At 36.3% G+C, this 25824-nt stretch overlaps 1 protein-coding gene across 1 annotated transcript; it reads right to left on the bottom strand.

Moving 5' to 3' along the window:
• Window positions 1-1670: 1670 nt before the first annotated feature.
• On the bottom strand, window positions 1671-25547 carry LOC117238164 (aminopeptidase N-like). The gene is made up of 8 exons (XM_033502827.1): window positions 24632-25547; window positions 23778-24224; window positions 23078-23261; window positions 22648-22807; window positions 12792-12873; window positions 4401-4750; window positions 2549-2826; window positions 1671-1868 (listed from the first exon to the last, which is right to left on the bottom strand). The coding sequence occupies exons 1-8, from the start codon at window positions 25108-25110 to the stop codon at window positions 1671-1673; spliced, it is 2178 nt and encodes a 725-aa protein (XP_033358718.1). The 5' UTR covers window positions 25111-25547.
• Window positions 25548-25824: the final 277 nt, after the last annotated feature.

The raw sequence follows: 25824 nt of genomic DNA, 5'->3' as shown, positions 1-25824 counted from the left end.
TGTTGAATGCTATAATTTTGAATATATCCTTGATTATAATCATTTATAATATTTCATAAATCTGTTACCTATTTTGAGGACCTTTATATCTTTTGATATATCAACTCATCATATTTTTTACATGTGCTTTTACGTTATAATTATGAAACTTTCTAATACTACGACAATTGTGAATAGCACGTTTAAACATTTGTTCGTATAAGTTTTCTTCGGATTCATTATGTATCTCTTTTCACTGTTGGCTATTGTAATAACGATTTTTTGTAAGAACATAATAACCAAAGTATACGTCAAATATATTGATTAGCCATCTTGTCCTTTTCAATTCTACTCTTATCATATAAAAATGATTGAAAACATTTATAAGTTAGATCAGACAAAGGAAACGTATGAGTGCATGAAGAAAGACAATTAGAGCATATTTCCATAAGGAAAAAGAAAAATTATATTAGAGGCTTTGTTAAAATTCATTTTGTGATAAAGACCGACCAATGCATTTAATTAAAGTAAAAAGAAATAAGATAGGAATAGAAATAAAGTTTTAAAGCTAATATATTTTAATTAAACGTTATCTTAATTAATTAAACGTACCTGTGTAAATTGATCCTTATTTGTAATTGCGCTTGCAATTATGTCAGCACTCGATTTGATGACGTCTTCGGCTTTGTTCCTGAAATCAAAAAGTTCTGTAGATTATACCGAACCAATCACACCTCGATATTATTTAATCGGATTCTCAACGATGAAAACAAATCCAATTGTCAATTACAATTTTTTTATCTTCTCAATTTCGTTAGTCAGCACTTCCAGAGCAATGCTGACACCCTTTGCATTCTGAGACACTACATTTAGAACTGCATTATTAAATGTCACAGTTGCATTTTCCTGAATGGACATGTGCAAGTATTCCTTCAGAAGATCTACTGACTCGGAACAAGCCAAGAGAGAAAGTAAACTCTTTTTTTCGTCTTCGTCCTTTGTTTTCAACAATTCGGTCAGAGTGTAGTTCCACACTTTTTTATTTGCAGATCTTATTCCATCGCAAAGAATATTGTTTTTCAAGTCAATGTCAAATCTGTAAATAAAGTAATTACTTTTTTTGCTAAATAATTCATCTTGCGCTATACATACTGACTATCTCAATATCGGCAATATCATTTAATCCTGCTTCGATCCATTTTTTGTGACTCAACGTCTTGCTTTCGTTTCAATCGAAAAAAAGGGTTTCTAATGTTTCAAAGAAACTTTTAGCATGCAATTGAAAACTGGAATAACGCATACTAATTAACGATTATTTCTCTCAATCATAAGAAATATTCTAGCGATCGGAAATGATATAGAAAACGGAATACAGTCAGGAATTTATATTATATACATATCATATATTATATATATATATCATATACATATATTATATATTTATATGTTATGTATATACATATATATTCTTTAATTTTCTTTTACTATCGCGTGGTACATAAGTTTTCGTATAATTATAGCAATCGTCATGATTCAATAAAATGCATTTACGTTTAACAATTGGAAAACAATATAATCGCAAGATTTGTAAATGATATACACCATCGATAAATCTTCATTTATTGTGAATAAGTTAACGATAAAAGGTAAGGAAGATTAAAAAAGAAACAAATGAGAGCAAATATAGCAACTTACGATCTACTGGAATTACTTAACCATGCGTTGAACTCTCTGTTGGTATAATCTTTGCATTCGTCAACGCCAGCTCTGCAGGCCCATTCCATTGCGTTTATCCTAAGAAGTTTCACAATATCGAGTTCTTCGCCTTTCTGATATGGCTTATACCTCACTTGACTCGTCACGGATTTCATTATTTTTCGAATATAATTCTGCAACGAGTTTGAACTTTTATTTAAACAGAAATAGAAAAATTGGTTACATTAGAATAAAAAGATCTTTCGGAAGGAATATAATATGTGCATCCTTTTTATTACGTACATTCGATTTTTTCTGCCTATTATCTTTTGTGTAAAATTGCCTACTGTCTGTTTTAAAATAGAAAACGTGCAAGACCGTAAATATTATGAATGAACATGATATGTAAAAAGCTATAAAATATCCAAAGTACAGTACTCGGTTTAGTATTTAATAGGTAAATTAAATTTCTGTCTGGGTCTTAATCCCTTAGTTGTGTTCATAAAAATATGAATTTGCATAAATATTCGGAGTCTGCTTATCATAGAATGATTGGACAAAAATTACACTAGAAAAGATCGCTTGTAGGTATTTTTTATCGTGTGTATAATAATATATGACTACTATATTATTTAGTCAATTAAAAACTTAATTTTTAAAATAAACTAAATTAATAATTCTATAAATTAGAAATAATTAAAAATTTCTCTATCATCAATAGAATTGCCGTTATTAATATAACTATTATGGAAAAATAGTTCATACCTACTGGACTTATATAATAACTTATATAATTACCAATATGAGTAATACATATATCTGAAATTGTGAATTGAAATATTTAGATTCTTTAAGTCGTATTATATATGCATACCATAAAATTATTATATTGTACAGAAGTACGTAACATGTTGTGCAAAAATTGCATATTCCTGAAGGTCGTTTGCCAAGGCACGTAATCTGTTTCTCTCTCAAGGTAAAGTGTGAGTGTCAATGCAACCGTATAGTTCAATCGGTTAGTGCGAGCCATGTTTAAGGCATCATCGATTAACTGAGCACGGTTTACGACGTGGATATTCTCGTAGTTATCCGAATTCAACTGCATCGATAACAGTTTCCACATTTCTGGCTCATAGTTCACGCGATAATAACCTAAAAGAAACCGAGCAACTACTAATTAAAAAATAAAAGTATGTATGTGTTATTCATCTTGCAAAAGATTAGACCAATTCAGATATATTTATAATAACGGTTGGCTTAATTATCTTGCACGCTTTTTAAAAAATTTAATTAATTATTAATATAATACATACACATATTTTTATAACGATGAGATATACTTTTACGGTATAATAAATATTTGAAATTTTTTACAAAATAGTTAAACCATTAAAAATTGATGATTTTTCAGACAATACAATTATAAATTAAGAACATGTTGTAATTGTTTGATTTATATATTAAAATATTAAATTATTATGACATTTAAAGCTACGATAATTATTATTGTATTGAAATATTTATAAGAATACTTTTTCAAGATTTGTAAGCTTCCTAGCTCGAAATTTAAATTTGCAATTCTTACAAAGCTACATAATAATAAACATGTTGTTTCTAACTATTACATAAACATGTTGTTACTAACTATGTAAAGATTTCATAAGTTTTCACAGCAACTATATTTTACGAAATTGAAAATTCATTCAATTTAAGTTGCAATTATTGGTGCGTAATTAAATCACTATAAGTTCCTGCATAAAAATAGTTTGTTTTTTCTACGCAGTAACTTAAGCATCAGTTTATCATTCAAAAAGTTAAAATTATTTTGTATTACATATGTTTTAGTTAATAGTTTCAAAACAGTTATGTATTAAATTTTCTTCAAATCTATTTATTAAAAAAACACTTATATTCTATTTATCGTTTTATAGGGCAAAAGATGATATTAAAAATGGACAATTTAATTTTTGTTAGAGGAAAAATAGACAATAAATAAATAAAGAATTAGAAGATTCACTGACTAAATATTATTAATTTTTAATTCAGTCTTTCTAGTACTACAATAGTTATACTACAGAAGCTTGATTATTCGAAATATATAACCATGAAACGCGCCATTTCTTTATTTCTCACATTAATCGTATCAGGATATTTATTATTTTTAAGCATATTTCATCCTAAAATGAAAATTATTGATGTTAAACCTATAGTAATAAATTTTAATATATGTATATTCAGTATATTTCATCCATATAAATAAAAAAATTCATTAGATCTTTGGAATTCTTGAATTTTTATATAGTTTGTTTTATATGGTATATTTCCGCTTTGGAACTATTTACGTATTCAATTTGTTACGAGTTCGAAAATATGTTATGTTGGGTAGAAATTATGCGAAATCATAGATAATGTGACGAATATAGTGCCCAATAAATCTAAAAAGAAATATGTTATTTCATGTATTACTACTGCTGTATTAATATTAGTTGTTGTAATTTATTAGTTGGAAGGAAATGGCCTCATACTTTTTAACAGGGTTATATTTTCAACTACGTATTCTATAAATATTAAAACTAAATAGGATCAAAACCCTACAATGAAAATGTATTGATTTCATTGTTATATTTTAATCTTACAAGGAATCACCCCAAAATCTCCCATTAATTGATGATGATAATCATAGTCTACTGTACTAGACATTTTTAAATATAGCCAATATTACACACCTGCTTGTTGTGTATTCACAATAATCCATCCCTCTGCCTTATTAAACTTTATCGTTTCATTACGGCCTGGTTTTAACCATATAATTGGAGTTGTATTATTAAAGTTCATGCTAGACGAGTTGACGTAAGTTATAGGCACCCACCAGTTTGCGTCATTTTTAGTTTCATAAAATGAAAATCGTTCTTGACTTAACTGCAGTTCATCGTCATGGTTTCGCTTTACATTCACAACCGGATATCCTGCGTTGTTCACCCATCCGTCCATGATTTTCCCGAACGAAGCTCCATCCCATTTTTTATTTTTTCCAAGATGCTCGAAAAGATTTGTCGAATTAGCAACATTCAGTGCACTGGAAAAATTGTTATCTCCCGTTAATATGATTTGTAGGTAAAACAAAAGACTAAAACTTTAAAAACCAATAACAAACATATGTAAATATCTTCTAAATGAAAAATGTTTACAAATATTTAATTTTTATTTGGGAAGTGTATATGACTGTAGAGTCACAATGACAAAAATCTTATTTTTATAAGTTATTGAACGATACTCTAAAAATTTTTGTCGTATTCTTTCAGTTCATAGCGTAAATTACCTATTTTGTTTAAATACTATCAAATCATTTTTTTATTGATCTTATTGAGCACAGAAAATACATGTGCTTCTTTTGGATACATATATCCCATTAGGTTTGTCATTTTTATGCTTAAATCGAGGTTGTAAATGTATATTTTAATCGCGAAAAAGGTACTAAAAAAGGAGTAGTATCGGAAGACTTGCGAAAAATGCTAAATATACATACATATCTACAATATGTATGAAAGCAGAATATGGGAATATGTCAAAACAAAGGACAAATACAATCTGTCTGACTTGCGAGATTCCCCTTTGCAAAATATTCTGTACAAAATATTATGTATAATAAGAAATGATAGATTTATAAATATGTATATCTATACATATATGTCGGAGATGAAAGAACACCGGAGCCTTTGGAATTTTGGATAATCCTGCAACATTGTAATCTAGAGTCTACTATAGCTGTAATTAAACAATTGTAGTTATTCAATCCGATCGTAATTGTTCGCGAGTTGTAATAATGAGCTTGGGCTCGAGGCGACAGCCAGTCGCCGAACGTAGCCGCGGTCACGGGATGAACGCTTTGTCTAACAAAGGTATGGAGTAATTCTATAGCTCTCCTTCTCTTTTTTTTATTTATTTATTTGGATTTTACAATTTGTCCAGTAGGATATTTGGTAAAATGTTGTAGCTGTATACTAATATAACATGTGGGTGGCTACCCCCAGCGGGGTACCATCATCGTGTTTGTTAGGTTATATCCTTTGTGAGATCTGTTGGGTGTTTTCCTTTTAATCTTCTTTTTATGCTTGATGTGTCGACCGTTTCCGCTGCCAGTCAGTTTGGGTGCGTTGCTATTTGTTCTCCGTACCTTCTTGCACTTTTGTTAATCTCCTTCTTGTCCGTTGGTATTCCCAGGTCTTTCCGAATGTCTTCGTTCCTAACGTACCATGGCGCGTTTACTACTGTTCTGAGTATTTTAGATTGCGTTGCCTCTATTTTGGTTATATGGCTCGTTGCTGCTGTTCCCCATAGTGCTATTCCGTAAGTTCAGATTGGTTTTATGACCATTTTATATATTTTTAGTTTGTTTTCTATGCTTAGTTTGGATTTTCGACTTGTTAGCCAGTACATTTGTCTCCTTGCCATCTGTATTTTGTCTATTGTTGCTTTAATATGCTGTTTCCATGTGAGTCGTGTATCTAAGTGGAGTCCTAGGTATTTGACTTGCTTTGTTTGTATTATGTGTGTGCCGTTTAGTACAATGTTTGGTGGTTTCTGTTTTCGCAGTGTGAATGTAATGTGTTTGCATTTTTCGGGGTTTGCTTTGATTTGTTTAGCTTGTAGCCACTTTTCTATTTTTGTGATATGTTCTTATAGTAATGTGACTGCTGTTACAGGGTTAGTATGCTTGACTAGTACCGCTGTGTCGTTCGCGAATGTCAGTATTTTGCTGTTGGTAGTTATTGGTATGTTGGCCGTGTATACTGTGTATAATATTGGTCCCACGACGCTTCCTTGCGGAACCTCTGCCTTGATGTCTTTGACTTCGGAGTATGTGTCCTTGATTTTTATTACGAAGTTTCTGCTGCTTATGTAGAATTTTGTCAATTGGTATATTTGCTCCGGGAATTGTTTCCTGATTGTTTGTAGAAGACTTTCGTGGTTTATTTTGTCGAATGCTTTCTCTATGTCCCTAAAGAGGGCTGTACAGTATTGCTTGTTTTCTAGTGCTAGTATTATTTCGTTGACTAGTCTGTGCATTGGCTCTATAGTGGAGTGTTTGTTTCTGAATCCGAATTGGTGATCCGGTATTAATTTTTCCTTCTCTATTATTGGTTTTATGCGGTCGTAAATTACTTTCTCTAGTATTTTAGAGAACACAGGAAATAATGATATTGGTCTGTATGATGTAGTTTGATGTGGGTCTTTGCCTGGTTTAGATAACATTATGATCTGTGCCAGTTTCCAAGGTTTAGGAAAGTATTGAATTCTTAGTATTGCGTTAAATATTACTGTGATTTGTCTTATCGCTTTTGGCGGGGGTTTTTTCAAGATTTTGCCATTGATTAGGTCGATACCTGGTGTTTTATTATTTTTTGTTTTCTCGATTATGTTTCTAATTTCTTGTGCTGTTGTTTTAGGTATGGCGTAGTGTTTGTCAGTTGATGTACTAGTGGTTAGCGCATCCTCGTCCGTATGATTATTATGGTTGCTGTTGTTGATATTATGTGGTGTAAATGTGTTGCATAGGTGGTTGAAAAATTCTTCAGCTTGCTCTTCGTTGCTTCTTGCCCATGTGTTATCTGCTCTTCTGATTGCTGGGACCATTTTTATTGTCTTCTTTATTTTTTTTTTTTTTTTTTTGTGGCTTTCCATAGTGAGTAGTTGTAGTTCTCGTGTGCAGATAGTGACTCAATGAACTTTATGAACTCGTTGTTGTTGTGCTCTTTTATTTTGTTTTTTATTTCCTTCGCAAGTTTGTTTAGGTGCTTTTTGTTTTCTTTTGTTTTATGTTTTTGCCATTTTGCTTTCGCTTTTCTTTTTTCTCTAATTTTTTCGAGGATGTCTAGTGGAACTGTTTTTGTTTGTCTGTTGGTTGTTTCAGGTATAGTGGTTGCCCTTGCTGCTTCTTGGATAGTTTCTGTGAATGTTGTTACTGCTTGATCGATGTGTTCAGGTGTTTTCAGTGGGATGTTGCAGCTGATTTTGCTCTCAATTATTTCTTTAAATGTTTGCCATTGGGTGGTTTTGTTGCACAGCGTCTCTGTGTTGCTGTAAAGTATTGGTCTGTTTCTGTATGTAATTATTATGGTCGGAGGTAAGCTCGAGGCTGGGTGCCATGTTTAGTTTATTTGCGTTCAGTCCCTTTGTAACTGCAAAATCTAGCAGGTCAGGTATTTTGCTCAGGTCTGTCGGCCAGTATGTCGGTTTTCCTGTGGATAATATATTGAGGTTATTATTTCTAATGTATTTTTCCAAGGTTCTGCCTCGAGGTGTGGTGATTCTTGATCCCCATAGTGTGTGCTTTGAGTTATAGTCTCCCGCTGCAATATACTTGTCACCTAAGTGTCGGAAGTAGTCTTCCCACATTTGCGTTGTGATTTTGTGTCGCGGCGGTACGTATACTGCTGACAACTGCAGGTGGTGCTGTTAGTCTGTACGGTAACGGTGGTTGCTTGTATATGTTCCTTACTGATCTGGCTGTGTAGGTGATGTTTAATGTCGTTTTTTATTACTACTGCCGTCCCTCCGTGTGCTTTCCATGAGGGATGCTTGATGTCGTATATGGTGTAGTGCGGTATTTTTATGTAGCTTTTTATTGTGAGGTGTGTTTTTGAGACGAGTAGTATATCGATGTTATTGCTGTACAGGAATGTTTTAGTTTCTAGGGCCCTTTGTTGTAGGCCGTTAGAGTTCCAGGCTGCTATTTTAAGCGTGTCTATTTTTATTTTTTGCTCATCATGTTAGTAAGTGATTGTAACATGACTGTTATCTGCTGTATTTGCTGTCTGAGGAGTTCGTTTTGCTCGCTTATCATTTTTGTGAGTATTTCGGTGTTTTTTATGGAATGTTTTATTAGCTCTTTGATTTCTATAGCGTCGTTGCTGTGGTTGTTCTGTTCTTGATTGTCTGGGGGTGACGACTTGCGCGTAGCTTCGGTTTCTAGCGGTGTTGGTGTTAGTGTGGTTATTGTTCCTTGCGTGCTATGTTTTTGGTGTTGGCGTAGGTTCTGTGTTGTCCTGTTGCGTGTGGAGATTGTTGTGTGTCCTGTTACGAAGCGGCGGAAAAAGCTTGCCTTGGAGTTGCTTTCTTACTAGACAACCTTTGTAACTCGCTGGGTGATTCCCACCGCAATTGTAACATTTTACGTCGTTTATTTTTCCCGTGTGTGGGCAGTTCGCTGTTAGGTGCTTTTCTGCGCATTTGACACACGCCGGGTTCCTGTTGCAGTAATTTTTAATGTGTCCATATTGTTGACACCTCATGCATTGTGGTATGTCTTTTTTGTGCCTGGGTGGCTCGACTGTGATTAGTGTGTTTAAGATTTTTTTAATATCGAAAATTTCCTTGTTGTCATTTTTATTTCTATTAGGAATAGCGGTAGTGGTTGCTTCGTATCGTATCTTGTAATATTGTTTGTCGTTCTTGTTTGGTGGCCCATCTTTGCTAATTCGTCACTTAGTTTTTTTGTGTTAATTTTTGGGTGCAGTCCTCTTATAACTACTTTGTAGCTCCTTTCCGTTTTGAGCTGGTACGTGTGGTATATGGCATTTTCCCCCATAATTCTTTTATAACTTTTCTGTAATTTTCTGGTGTGTTTGTTTGGATTTTTATTTGTTCTAGTTTTGTTTGTTTAATTGTGTAACTATCCTTTCCAACAATATTGTTAAGTTGATCAATAAGCGGGTCTATTATTTGCGCCTCAACAAATATTGGTGGTGGTTTTGTGACGTGTGTTGATTGGGTTGTGGTATTGCTTGTTGGGTCGTCGTCTGATTCTTCTGTTAGCGAGCTGAAGGAGTTTCTTAGCGGTAATTCTTGCAGCCATCGCTGCCTTTCCATATCTAGGTTGGCTGTTATTTTTCTTTTTTTGTTATAGCTGGCTACCTTCCAGCTTTCGTCCTGTTGAGTTGTTCTATAGCTCTCCTTAAAAGAAATATTCGTGGCGACACGCGACAGTAAACATTCCAACGGTTTCTGTCCCGTGGCTCGCCACACGCAGACCCCATTCTTCGGGCAAGATGATCACCAGATATCAACGCATCTCCACGGTTCATGTTCAGCTAGGACCGGTCACGAACGACGCTTCTCACTAGCAACTTTCCCTCAAGGACGGCTAGCATCCTTCTCTAACCACCAACATGGAAATTGACAAATTAATAACAACGTCAATTTCCCTCACTTTCCGAACGAAGCCCTCTCTCCACGAATCTGGTGATCTCATGCCTTTAGACACGCCCCATTATAGTTTTCCTCTGCAGCATCATCGTGACGGAAAGTCACTCTCTCGTGCACTCTCAGCAACTAGTTACGTATCGTTTTGATCAGTGAATTTCTCACGCTCTAACATAGAGTCCAACTTAGACTTTGACGAAACAATAAATTCGTTATCCCGTTGATTGCGGATTCGTTATCGAACCGGAGGTTATTGTTATTAGGGTCGCGAGTGCCCAGTCGCCGCCATTAATTGTCAAGTCTGTAGTATCCGTACTTGTGTTAATAAACTGTATCTTTTTTATACCACAACGAGGGCTAATTTCAATGAAGATTCATCAAACACCCACAACCCTACCTACAACGCCAACCCAACATATATATATGTCGGGTTTGTCGGGTTGGCGCCGGTTCTTGGAGCGCGTTGCGTTTCTTTATTAGGACAAGCCATTGTAGTTGTTCAAAGAGGTTTATATTTACAGTGATATGTACAAGAGTTGATTATATATATATATATATATATATATATATATATATATATATATATATACACATACATATATGTCGGAGATGAAAAGAAAACCGAAGCCTTTCCTTGGAAATTTTGGGAACATCCTCTAGTACTCTAGCCTAGATTTTATCATAGCTGTAATTGTTCAAGATTTGTGATAGCGAAATTGGGTTCGAGATGACAATTGGTCGCCGAACGTAGCCACGGTCACGGGATGGACGTTTTGCCTAACGGAGGTCTGGAGTGGTTGCATAGGTTTTCCGAGAAATGTGGTTGTGGCGGCATGCGGCCTCGGGAGCGAGCCTAGCCACGTGTGAAATTGCCTCGGAGGTGCCGATACAATGGAACATACATTGTATTAATAATCAAACTCCAGGCAGAAACTGCCTAGCAACGACGTTTGGAACTCTCTCGATGCTTCCAACGAGTGTGTATCAAACTTCAGGCAGAGGCTGCCTAGCAACGGATGTTTGAAACCTTCTCGATGCTTCCAAACAAGTATAGAAAACAAAATGCAATCGTACAGCGAGAAGAATCTCCACAAGGCTGGCATTCGTGCGATTGCCTTGGAGAATGACACATCGAGCATTTTCAGCAATCGTATTTTGCGCCTAAGATTAGTTTACGCTTAGTAAAGAGTTATCCCGTTGACCGTGGATTCGTTTGAACCCAAAACCATTGTTAATAGTGTTCATTAAACTTATTATTCATAAATCATATTATTCATTAAACTTACTATTCGTTAAACTTATTATTCATTAGACTTATTATCTGTTAAACTTAATTATTCGTACAATTTATTATTCACTAACTTCCTTGTTCATCAAACTTATTATTCATTAGGCTTATTATTTGTTAAGCTTTGTGATAGTCCTTGTATATACGTGTAAATCGGCTTTGTGAAACGATGGCTAATCCACGCGAAGAGTTGTTATGCGCCCAAAATTCCAATCTTAACCCGACATATATATATATATGTCGGAGATGAAAGGAAAGCCGAAGCCTTTCCTTGGAAATTTTGGGAACATCCTCTAGTACCTTAGCCTAGATTTTATTATAGGTGTAATTGCTTAAGATTTGTAATAAGCGAGATTGGGTTCGAGGTGACAATCGGTCGCTGAACGTAGCCACGGTCACGGGATGGATGTTTTATCTAACGGAGGTCTGGAGTGGTTGTATGTGTTTTCCGAGAAATGTGGTTGTGGCGGCATGCGGCCTCGAGAGCGGGCCGAGCCACGTGTGATGTTGCCTCGGAGGTGCCGATGCAATGGGACATACATTGTATTAGTGATCAAAACTCCAGGCAGAAACTGCCTAGCAACGGCGTTTGGAACCTTCTCGATGCTTCCAAACGGGTATAGAAAACAAAATGCAATCGTACAGGGAGAAAAATCTCCACGAGGCTGGCATTCTTGCGATTGCCTTGGAGAGTGATACATCGAGCATTTTCGACGATCGCATTTGCGTCTAAATTAGTTTCGCTTAGTAAGGAGTTATCCCGGTGACCGTGGATTCGTTTGAACTCAAACATTGCTAATAGTGTTATTTAATTTAATTATTCGTAGATCGTATTATTCATTAGGCTTAGTGTTTGTTAGACTTATTATTAGTTGTACTTATTATTTGTTAAGCTTAGTGATAGACCTGTATATACGTGTAAATAAAATCTCGGCTTTGTGAAACGATGGCTAGTCCACATGAAGTGTCGTCGCGCGCCCAAGATTCGAATCGTGATCCGACATATATATGTCGGAGATGAAAAGACGTCGGGGCCTCTTTCTTTTGGAATTTTTGGGAAGATCCCCAATACTTTAGACTAGACTATTTATTATAGCTGTACTTAAATAATAAAACTTAGAAGTAGTTGTGTATGATTCAATCCGATTATGTTTGCCCGAGATTTGTGACGGTGGGCTTTGGCTCGAGGTGACACAATTGGTCGCTAAACATAGCCACGGTTACGGGATGGACGTTTTTACCTAACAGAGGTATGGAATAGTTGTATAACTCTCCTTAAAAATATAGTTGACCCGAGGGGTACAGAAAGGTACAGAGAAGCCAGTAAGTTGAGTTGTATTTGTACTGTGGACAAGTAAGTTTAGTTACACTTGAATTGCGGACACGTAAGTTCAGTTTGACTTAGACTTTGGAATTCGTTATTGAACCTAAGATCATTGTCATTAGCATCTTGAGTATCTAATCGCCACAGTTACATGTCAAATTCTGTAATAATCATATTTGTACCAGTAAATATCATTTATATTGTATAACAACAATGGCTAATTCAAATGAAAATTCGTTACACGCCCCTAACCACAACGAGAACTTGACATATATATCATATAAATGACTTAAATATACGTACTTCTGCTTAAGGTATTCCTTTAAACCCTCGTGGAAAACGTTTTCTGTCAAGATGTGTGACATCATTCGAATAACTGACCCCGCTGCAAAGACATGGATATACATTAGAGATTGGTTTTTAATAATTCATGATTATTATTCAATAGTGATTATTTATGTTTATTATTCATTATTCAAAACATGCAGATGTAAACAATATCTAGATTCAAGGATCAAATGATATACATCTGTATATGCATCTAATTTGTCTTTTTTATTTTTAGTTTTGTTAATTGCATTGTTATTAAGGATTGAAAAAGAGAAATAGTAAAAATTCTTTTCAATTTAAGCATTTCTCATGTTAAGAAATGCTTCACCAAATGAGTCGCGTATGTTTCATATGTGTTATTTAAAAATTTTGAATAAATTCACCAATAAAAGATATACAATTTGACCCTTCACTGTTCCATCATATGCAAATATGTATATTACGCAGACCATTGTCGACTTATACCATTATTTTTTAAATTTCACGATAATCTTCTAACTACAAGGAGCAATGTAAGGTAGCAAATTATATTTATAATAATATTTTAATCTTTGAATAAATATCCTTGTTCTCAAATTCGATTACACTTCTTGGAAAGCAAAAATGATATTTTATAATATCTTTTATAATAATTAAAAAAATATATAATTATAATAATAATTAAATAAAATAAAATCTTTTATAATAATTATATTTTTTAGATTTTATAATATCAATATATTGCAATAAAACAGTAGGTAGGATCCTTTTCCAGTTAACTCTGTATGCGATGTGTGCAACAAATTTTTAACTTATAAATACTATTAACAAATAACGCATTTTGACCATTAATGATTTTTCCAATATATTTATTTTTTCTAATGCTTTGAAACTGGAAGATCCAGCGATTGTGATGTTCATCTTTGCATTAACGTCTTGAGCTTGGAAAATTATTTCCATTAGATTAGAGAAAATGTTGTCATAAGGACAGAGAGATAGTCAATAAATTAATCTACAATCCTCAAGAAATTCTACATCTACAGTCCATTTTTCCATTAAAAAGCTAGCTTGCTATTTACAATGTTACATTATTATATTACTGTTAGATTGCTGTTTTTAAATATTCTATTAGTATTACATTTTCATAAAACACTTTTCGACTTTATCATCAAAATAATTTATTTAATGCAATACAATAAACCTACTTTTTCCAATTTTGATGTAGACAAGTTAAGTACTTATTTTTTAAAAATATTTCTCATATTTTTATTGACAAAATATTAATTTGTTTCAATGATCTGCGCTATGTAGGTTGTTATTCTTCTCTTTGAATGTTTATTCTTCATAGAAATTGTTAATATTAATAATTAATCAATTAATTGTCATACTAGTAATATATTCAAGAAATATAATCAACGCCATTCTAATGTATCTTCACTAGCACTCAAAAATATCCTGCAATTTAATTAGAGTATCACAATTAATAATTATGTGTTAATAAATAATGACGACATTCTGTATTAGTATTATATTATTATGACAGGAAAGCTACTTATAAATAACTAATAGATATGCAATCAACTAATTTGATTTGTAGAGTGAAACCGGTTATGATATAATTTTTCAACAAAATTTTTACCAAGACATTATGGAGAGTTTATTTATCCTCAAACTATATACATATGTAAATGTAGTCTGTAGTCCGTAGCTGTAGTCGTAAATGAAATAGAAAAGATTTTTCATACAATATAGTTGAATGAATTGAAGCTTATAATATAATTTATTCAAGCAATAGTTATTCGAATCTAATAGTTCTTATCTTATTTCAAATTTTATGATACTGTAGTATCGTGGACGAAAGGCCTAAGAGATATCTGGCGAACTATAATATATGTTACGACGCATGGAGCATCTGCATCCTAGCCGACGTTACCTGGCAACCAGCGGCCGACCTACCTTCTTCCCGACCCTCAATAAACTCGAGGACCCACCATAAATCATCAACTTCTAGCTTAATTGTTTCCACATGTTGCCAAGCAATCTATTTGTCTAGAAGTATTTTCGGTTTATGTCCGGATTCAGTTCGCTGTGGAGTGCCGAAGCGTGCAGACGTGTCTCTAGTGCCCAGCGTAGTTCGAAAACAACACGTGTCGCCCAAACGTCGAAAGAGAACACAGCTAAGTGCCCCTTACCCCCTAGGGAGAAGAAAATCCCACGCACCTAACCCCAACACGAATACTAGCCTCACAGCCTCACGACTAGTTGTTCTTTCCGAATTAACTAGCTCGATGATGGCCCAGCAACCGCGACCAGGCTCTCCGGAGCAGACTCGCAGCTACCCCGAGCTACCCCCCCCCCGTGGCAGAAGTGTAGCAGAACTTTCCGCACTAACGACGCTAACACTACAAAGAAGAGGAAAATAGAACCAGCAACGCAAATAAACACACACAACAGGTTCGCCGTATTGGAATCCTCAAACGACGCCATGGAAATCATAGAACCGCCATCAAACCAACATCCACAGAGAATCCCCCCTCCCCCACCAATTTTTGTGGACGACGTCATTGACATACAGACAATGACCAAGTCCCTAGAGAGAGATACCAGCAAGGAGGAATATAACCTCAAGATAAGCAACAACAAGGTGAAAATACTACCGACGAACCCAGAAGCTTACAGAAAACTCACCAAGACACTCAGGACCCTGAACGCCAACTTCCACACCTACCAACTTAAACAGGAAAGGCCTTTCCGGGTGGTCCTACGAAACATACACCACTCAGCAGATATAGACGAACTAAAATACGAACTCTCAAAACTCGGCCACGAAGTCGTCAACGTAAGTAATATAAGGCATAGAGTCTCGAAAGACCCGTTATCCTTATTCTTCCTAGACATTAAACAAAAACCGAACAATAAGGAAATATATAACATCAGTCGCCTAATGAACGCGATAGTAAAGATCGAACCACCGCTCGTGAAAAAAGAAATAGTGCAGTGCAAAAGGTGCCAAAGGTACGGTCATACGCAGAAATACTGCAACCATACTTTCCGCTGCGTTAAATGCGCAGGCTCTCACTCCACTGACCAGTGCGCCAAATCACCGGAAACCCCAGCGAAATGCATCCACTGCCAAGGGGACCACCCTGCCAACTACAAAGGCTGCCCAGCATATAAAACACTATACACGAACAGGTACCCTAAGCCCAGAGCAAAAGAGGTATCCAACCAAACACCCAGCCCGCCGAAATTCACGACTACCCCAACCCCCTCAAGCAACCAAACGCACAGTCCTACCAAATTCATCTCCACCTCAACCTCCTTTGCCCAAGCAGTACAAGGCATCCAAAACAACCCGAACAGCCAAAGGAACCTTCCCCAAAACAGTGACCCCAACCCACCAAACACAGACAACTCCTCAAGGCTTGAAAAGCTAATAGAGAAACAATCGGAGCAAATAAATCACTTGCTATCGCTACTAACACTCATCGTGGAAAAATTAGCACGCCCCGACTCAAAATAAAATCAAGGCGCATAGCACTCTGGAACGCCAACGGTCTAGCGCAACACAAACTTGAACTAGAACTCTTCTTAAAACACCAGCAAATCGACGTAATGCTCGTGTCGGAAACCCACTTCACCGACAAGAGCTACCTGAAAATAAATGGTTACAAATTCTACCATACCCAACACCCCAGCGGAAAGGCCCACGGTGGCACCGGAATAATAATCAAAGCAAGTATTAAGCACTACGAACTCCCATCATTCCAGAAAGACTACCTCCAAGCAACAAACGTGGCAATAGAAGACTGTCATGGCTCAATCACCACCTCAGCAGTATACTGCCCTCCCAGACACTCCATCGCCAAAGAAGACTTTGATAACTTCCTGGACACCCTGGGCAACAGATTCATAGTTGGAGGAGACTATAACGCCAAGCACATCCAATGGGGCAGCAGACTGGTTACAGCAAGAGGCAAAAACCTCTTAAACAGCATAACAAACAACAACCTCAACTACCTCACCACATACGAACCCACATACTGGCCCACTGACACCAACAAAATACCCGACCTTCTCGACTTCTTCATAACAAAAAATATCCCATCAAGACACGTCCAGATCAACTCCTCGGCTGATCTCTCCTCTGATCATTCTCCCGTGATAGCAACAGTCAGTTCAACAATCATCGAGAATACACCTAATGGCACCATTCACAACCAACACACCAACTGGCAGCTCTTCAGAGAAGTCTTTACACACTCAACCTCAGCCTTCACCCCACTAAAAACAAAGGAAGATATCGAAGCAGCCACGGAATACTTAAACACGAGCATAATAAACGCAATCCGCCTCTCCACACCGACAAAGCCATCTAACAGCAAACAAGAATATCCCCATTACATACTAAAAAAAATAGCAGAAAAACGAAGACTAAGAAGAGTATGGCAAACCCATAGAACACCGGAGGACAAACGCAAACTTAACAACGCAACTAGAAAGCTATCCAGAACCCTAAGAAACTATAAAAACGACTGTTTCCATAAATACCTCGCCAGCTTATCCCCCACAGCCGACGCCAACTACTCACTATGGAAGGCCTCCAGGAAACTCACACGCCCCCCACAAATAATCCCACCTATCCGCCGTCCGCAAGGTGGATGGGCGCGAAGCCCCATAGAAAAAGCCGACCTGTTTGCAAATCACTTGTCAAAAGTATTCAAACCCCATTCCCCCCAAACCGCCGCGGACGTTACTGAATACCTGCACACCCCCTTCCAAATGTCCCCTCCTATCGAACCCTTCTCCTCTGCTGAGACTCTAGAAACAATCAGTCGCCTAAACCCCAAGAAAGCAGCAGGACACGACCTAATAGGCAATAGAGCAATCAAGGAACTTCCCACAAAAGGGATAGCACTCATCACATCGATTTTTAATGCTATCCTTCGCCTGGAACACTATCCTAAGGCTTGGAAAATCTCATTGATTACCCTCATCCCTAAACCCGGTAAACCGATATACGAAACCTGCTCCTATCGCCCAATCAGTCTTTTACCTACCCTGTCCAAACTATTCGAGAAGATGCTCACGAACCGACTCCTTCCAATCCTAGAGAACTTGAAAACACTCCCAGATCACCAATTCGGCTTCCGAAAACATCATTCTACAGTAGAGCAAATCCACCGCCTAACTCATACGATCAGCCAAACACTCGAAAAGAAAAAATATTGCTCAGCGGTCTTCCTAGACATCCAACAGGCATTCGATAAAGTATGGCATGAAGGGCTACTATACAAACTTAAAAAGATCCTACCCCACCCCTACTACTCCATCCTAAAATCTTACCTAACCAATAGGCAATTCATGGTTAAATACCTAGACGCCACTTCCGCAACATTCCCAATAGAAGCCGGCATACCCCAAGGTAGTGTCCTCGGACCCCTACTGTACTCCATCTACACTGCCGACCTACCTATATCAAATGACATAACAATAGCGACATTTGCAGACGACACAGCGCTATTAGCTTCCCACGCTGACCCGGTAATAGCCTCATCCACTCTCCAGCGAAGTCTCGACTCCATGGAAAAGTGGTTTCACAAATGGGGCTTCAAAGTCAACGAAAAGAAATCCACACATGTAACCTTCACGCTCCGAAAACAAACCTGCCCCCAGGTCACCATCAACAATGCAACAGTTCCTAGCAGGGACACAGTCCGATACCTGGGCATGACCCTGGACAGGAGACTAACGTGGAAGACACACATCTCAGATAAAAGGAAGCAACTAAAGGACAAACTAAAAAAACTCTATTGGCTCACGGGCCGACGCTCCAAACTAAATATACAGAATAAAATTACCCTCTACAAGACCGTAATAAAACCTGTCTGGACCTACGGAATCCAACTATGGGGAACAGCAAGTAACTCCAACATTGAAATACTCCAACGCTTTCAATCGAAAACGCTAAGATCCCTAATTGACGCACCTTGGTATGTAACCAATGAAACAATACACCGCGACCTCAAGATACCCACCGTCAAAGAGGAAATAGCAAAATATAGCAACAGATACAGCAAAAGAATCAACAAACACCAAAACCCCCTAATCACTGGACTACTCCATACGACGGACCAGACTCGCAGGCTGAAGAGGCACTACCCGCTAGATCTAAACGTCAGATTCACTTAATTATCCAAATTAAGCATATGCACTTACTTATAATACTAATAAATTATACCTAGCTATAATAGTATTAACTTATTGTAAATAAATAGCCATGTCACTGCGCCACGCCAGAAAAATTACTGAAAATTCTCAACGCGAGAATTGATTGTAATTTCAACAAATAAATAAAAAAAAAAAAAAAAAAAAATGTCCGGATTTAGGAAAAGTCCTTGATTTTATTAGGCTCTTAAAAATCATGGAAAAAGCAGGTAGGCTGGGAAAACCCAACACATGTCCACCGAAAACGACTGGTTTTTCCCAGGAATGAAATCACCCCCGACCCACGTTGGTGGGAGACTTCCTCATCTCCTTCTGCATTCGCATGGGTCATACCCAATCGGTATCGCGGACGTTTACCCTCACTTCATTGACGAAAGGTGTGAATAACGAATCCGCGTTCTTCGTTCAAGGGACACACCCATCCTTAGCTTTCCTCCGACACAGCATCGTCAACGAACAGGACTGATTTCCCATCCTTCGTACAATCAACATCCTTGGACCGGGTATACACCCGTAGATCAGCAACTACTTCTCCTGCGACATCAGTCAAGTCAACTACTTCTACTACGACATCAAGAGTGCAAGTCAGTCTTCACCAAGGATCAGTTCAAGTCAGTACAAGTCAGTCGTCACCAAAGATCCACTCAAGTCAGTCAAATACAGTCAGTCGACACAACATATCTTCATACGCGACAACACGAACAGAGTCTCAGATCGTACTCATTCGTCGTCAGTTTATATGAACCATTCAATTGTATTACACCGAAGTTGTTGGAGTGTGCAAATATATAATACCTGTTAACAGCAGCGTTATATTCAAGTTAACTACCCTTATTATCCCACAAGAAATAAGGGATCGAACGATTCGTGGCGTCGATTAGTCAATCGTAACGGGAATTTACGACTCCCGTTGGCGCGCTTCCTCGAGATCGCGTCTCCCCACGAACGTGCGAATTTACAATATAAACAATGTCGCGAGAAAGCCGAAGTGCCGACAGGACCAACAATGTACCTATAACGTCAATTTTATCAGAGGCCACCGCGCAGCCTCAATTACCCCAGAGACCCAACATAAACCTAAACTTTTTAAGTTTATTATTTCTGGTATCTGTTTATGGATGGTCCTTGAAACAGCCTTTAGGTTGTTATCCTTACTAATTACGGGGAAAGCAGGTAGTTACCTAATGGGAAAAACCCAATACTTGACTAACGAAAAAGCTGGTTTTTTCCATAAACGATATTACCTACTAGCCGCGTTGGTAGGAGGCTTTCTCCTCCTATCTTCATTTATTAACATGACCTATAACCAATTGGCATCGTGGATCGTTACCCTCACTTTTTCTAACGGAAAATGCGAACAGCGAATCCGCGTTGTTAATTAAAAAGGGCACACCCACACCGAGCTTTCCTCCATAATGAGACGAGAACACCTAGGGGAAAAATAGACAAAACCATCGAACAGTGAACATCTCTCTGATCAGTGTAAACCTGTACTGTGAAATAATGACAATAGTTGTGTTACGACACAGCTATTTTATTTCATCAACCAACCCTTAAGTTTACGTGACATACCGTCGATCCTTCAATCGAGTAGTTTCGCGGAAAAGGCCTGCGTGGCCCTGGCCATGTAACATCATTCCACATCAGAGACCAGGTCGCACACCGAGGGCAAGATGGCAACCAGATGTCTACACATCCTTACTGCGTACCCTCAATAATCTTAAGGACCCACCATAAATCTTGGCATTTTCATGGTTAACGTCCTTCAGATCAAAAACAATCTTTTATTCCGAGTGTTCTTTACATTTTTGTTTACTACGGGAAGATACGGGAATGTGAGTTTTCTCGCATTCGGTATCTTCCGTTAGCAACTTTTTCTCAAGGGCGGTTAGCACCCTTCCTCATCCACCAACCTAGAAAATCAGCTAATTGACAGCGAAGTCTATTTCACTTTCCTAATGAAAACTTGCCCTTAACAAATCAGCTCTTTTCGTGTCCTTAGACCCACCCATCACTAGCTTTCCTCCGCCACATCGTCACTAAACTTGATTGATTTTTCATCTTTCGAACAGTTAACATCTCTTTACCGGGTTTCTACCCTTAGATCAGTCGCCTACTTAATTTATATAAAGTTGCTAGAGTAAAGTGTAATATATATGTGTTAATTCAGTGTATACTAAATTGTGACTATTAAGTGCATAATAAAGTGTAATAAAAAGAAAGTTAATAGTTGTGTTTCGGCTCAACCTTGTTATTTTTATATAATCTGTTGTGAGTTGTGATTTGTGATTTTACGCGATGCTAAGGGAGAAAGACGAATTAACAGTCAGAGTGTTAGTTGAGAAGTTAGAAAGTGTGAGTTGAGAAGTCAAAGAGTGTCAATCGAGAAGTCAGTGTGCAAATTGCGTTGTCGAGAGAGTGTGGTCCGCGTAAGAGAGAACGTTGTATCCGTGATGACGAGAGTTGCAAATTAACTATTTAGTTGTCTAAATTATGGTATATAGTATACATTATTGTATATAGTTCACGTTAAATAACCATCCTTTCCTTTTTAACCAACATCTGTTTAATCCATTTATTGTAAGTAAATTAGTTGTAGTAAAGATCCTACAATACTGTTGGTGAACTTTCAGGAGAATAATTACATTTTACTATTTATTGAGAGATATTTACGAGAAGATGATATATGCTGTTTTTGATCATAAGTTGCTCATTTACTTACTTAGTTTATTAACATTAATTTTCTTCTGTTGCAAATCGGCTAAGGTGTGCGAACACTTAAAATGCTTCATGAAAGTATGTGAACACTTGCCGTAGAAAATTTTTGAAAATTATGGATGGATATATTGTGTCCGTTACTCGAAACTTTTTAAAATTTCATTAATGAAACATAACTACCTGATTATGTTGGTAAAATTTGTAATTAACTCAAAAGTATAATTAGCAGTAATTTATTGCAAGAAATACACTTATTGCTAGTAAAAAATTAATGAACAGCGTAAACAGTGTAATGAATAATTGACTGTTGGAATACTTGGTTAATCTTTGCGAAGCCTATACTTGTAATAAATATTTTGTAACTTTCTATTTAAATATTTTATCAAAAGATCTTTTTATAAATCGTACCAATATAATAATGACAGTCGTATCTCATGACAATGCCTAAAGAAATTTCAAATGTATAATATATTATTTTGTATAATATATTCATACGAGTTCATATACTTTCGCGAATTATAGTGTATGTATTGTACTTCATGAGCAATAGTGTGTGTATTTTATTTCGGTGATTCTATATGAAAAATTTAAATTCTGTAAAAATTACAAACAGATCCGTTATAGGACGACTCCTAACTATTTATCGTCGAAAGTCTCACCTTTTATCTTTTGCCTGATAATGTTTAGGCCTAAGGTTTAATATATGAATTAATTGATAAGATACGTAGGTACCTATTATCTCTTACCCTTGACATTAGCCAATAAGTAGAAACTGTTGAAGCTCACATCGTATTCGTTTATATCTTTTATCTGATGTTAAAAATGTTGCGTCGAACTTTGCTCTTAATATTCTCGAACATATGTATTGGGAATTACTTCTAATAACAATGAGAAAATCTCTTACCTTTCTGATACGCAATATTGTCGAACAAGCTACTAATTTCTTGAGACGTCTTCGCGTTCTTGTTCATGGGACGCGGATTTTCGCCTGCATCTGCAATGAAAGCGTTTCCTTGTATGTTGTCAACGACAAACACTTCGTCTAATCGCCATTCGGGTAGTACCTACAAATATATTACAAATGTACTAGATATGATACAAGAATACGTTTAAAGTACTCGGCGAGAATTTAATGATAAAAGATATACTAGTTGTTAATTGATGTAGAGGTCAGAAACATACATAGAATGTGTAGCTATATTAATAGTCATATAAAATATGAGCAACTGAGAATTAAAATTTTGAATGCAACAAAAATTTATTATCCAGTTTATAACAATTCCCTTATAACAAATTAATAAAATATAAGTAGAAGATTTATTTATTACACTTACCTTATGAGTAATAATGTATTGGAAGTAGTCTGCAAATCCTTCATTCAACCAAATCCACGTCCACCATTCTGGACTAACTAGATTTCCAAACCACTGATGTGTAAATTCGTGGGCTATAATCGTAGTTATACTTTGCTTCGTACGAGTTGTGGTAACACCGTCTTGATAAAGGAGAGCGGACTCCCTGAAATGAAAAGTTTCGATTGAAGTCTGCCATCAAAAGTATAATATATTTTAAATAGATTTTAATATTGCATTAACTGCAGATCTATACATGAGATATGATTACTTTTAAAATTTATTTACTGTCATTGAGATTTTTACTTAGAATTTTCTTAATCTGGAATTTAGGGCGAGGCTCTTTATATTTGAGACAATTTAAAAGAATGTGTTTAACGGTAGCTTAGCAATTATAAACGTTATTCTAAACAGATTTCTAAACTAGATATGCATATGTATAAACCTCATGTAGACAAAAAGCCATGATATTTGGTTTTCTTAAAAATAAAATTTCTAATTTTAAGAAAGCATACTATTAAAACTCTACTGATATGTTATATGTTTGATTCATCATCCGATCCTAAAAACTCTTATACGCTTTGGTCGAACATTCGATGAGTTCGCCGTTGAAATTTGAACTTTGACCTGTTAAATCGAATTGTGATCTTGACCAACGTTGATTACGGGCTGCAACAATTACCTGTAAGTGACGAGACCCCAATTCTCCATAGCGCCTGCCGAAAAGTCCTTCAGCGATACTTGATCCATTTTTGGTACATAATGGGTGAAATTGATTGCGGTATATTCATTTAAAGCGTCTAGCAATTTTTTACCCTTTTCTAAGGCGTAATGTGTCTGATTCACTGCCTGTGGCTTAGTACACACTCTGAACATGCCATCTTCGTTGCATTCATAATTGGAGACTATGAATGCCACTAAATAAGTGGACATCCGTGGAGTTGTTTTGAACTTAGTTGTCTTCATGTCGTTTTCCACTTTTAGTTCTTCAACTGGCATGTTCGAAATCGCATGGTAAGATTTCGGATGGGTTATAGAAATGTTGAAGTGTGCCTTGAAAGCAGGCTCATCCCAACAAGGGAACGCTAACCGTGCACCTGTTGGCTCGAAATGAGTCGCAGCCACATATCTGCAACATGAAAATAAAGTTCTCGAAATGCAACAGTCAGTCGTAATTTTTCTTTACGCTTTATTAACCCCTTAACCTACAACTACAGGTATAGCCCGTAGTACGATGATCGGGCCAAATGTAAATTCTCGAACGTAAATCGTAGGTTAAGGGGTTAAGCGAAATGATGATGTGCAAAATTTTTTTGGCCAATTAGATTCAAAATGAATAATTTAACTAATTTTAAATAATATTACATAACTACCTAACAGCGTTTATTTCTTGTATTGGTTTCTTTTATTTATCATGCGCTTATACTCAATATTATCAAAATTCTTTTGAATATCAATGAAAAATTGCAAAATGAATACAAAGTGAAAAATTTATCTAAGAGATGACTTGCGAACTATATAAGAAGGTATTCTTACATTAGATTGCCATTTTTGTCGGCAGATCTGCTCCTGTAAAATCCTCTTAATTGATCGTTCACGACTCCGGAATAGCTCACAGTAAGCAAGTAGTTGTTTCCCTTCTTAAGCTTGTCATCAAGCATGATAATTAAAAATTCATGTACGTCGTCATATACAGTACTATTCAGCTTAATAGCGGTTTTATTTGAATGGTACAGGCTAATATTCTTTACAGTGAGGTTCTTCATGTTCAGTGTTATTGACCGGACATCCTGTATTTCAGCTACAATGTCGATCTTCACCTCACCGGTAAATTTGAAGTCTGTTTCTGATAAATTTGAATTCAAATTCACTGTCAAATTTAGCTCATAAAAATTTGGCTTGATTTCTACTGGTAGTCTATAGCTTAAATCGTCGACTTGAGAGCTGATCACGTCTCCAAGTAGAAGATTCGGGAACATCAGATTGATAAGGAACAGTATCAATATTCTTGCCATCTTGGATCGATTCGGCAAATAAGCGCATCCACTGGATGACCCACAGTTCGTTTATTTTCTATTTCGTAAAGTATATTATTTATTTATATATTATTATTTCGGCTCGTGAATGTTGATGAAATTTCTTTACTCGATTTTACTTGTAAATCACGCGAAACGTTAATTTGGGCGTATGTAATTAAATACTACGCCAGAATCGTTTGTAACCTGCCATAGATTTTCAATGTACATACGTATCTAACGTTTCAGCTCGCTTGCAAATATTTATGAGATACGAATGAGAAGATAATACCGTAAGAAATATAGATGGAATCGTATACGCGTAATCCATCGAATGATTTAGTGATAAGAAGAAAACGTAATAGCTTCCTTAATAGCTCTGATCATTATGACTTTCATATTTCGATCGATATAGAAATTGATATTTTTGTAGCAATGTCTCGAAATCGTCGGAAAAATACGTCAGTCATTAGCTCAACGTACCTTACAAATCAATCGCTCAGTCGGCTACGTAAAATGTCAGCTAGGTAGTTACACGTCAACGATTGCCTTATGAAAGCCTACCTCTGCAAGTGTTCATGCTTTATAAGGTACGCATGGACGCGCTATTATCAAAAATATACCTAATTTTTCTAATCTTATCAATTGACGTGTTGTCCCGATCGAAGTTATTATATCGTCGGATAGTGACCAGAAAATGGTCTGTTATATTCA

The sequence above is a fragment of the Bombus vosnesenskii genome, unplaced genomic scaffold (genome assembly GCF_011952255.1).
Source record: "Bombus vosnesenskii isolate JDL3184/JDL3185 unplaced genomic scaffold, Bvos_JDL3184-5_v1.1 scf7180000013440, whole genome shotgun sequence".
Lineage (NCBI taxonomy): Eukaryota > Metazoa > Arthropoda > Insecta > Hymenoptera > Apidae > Bombus > Bombus vosnesenskii.
This window is presented reverse-complemented; position numbering and strand designations above follow the sequence as displayed.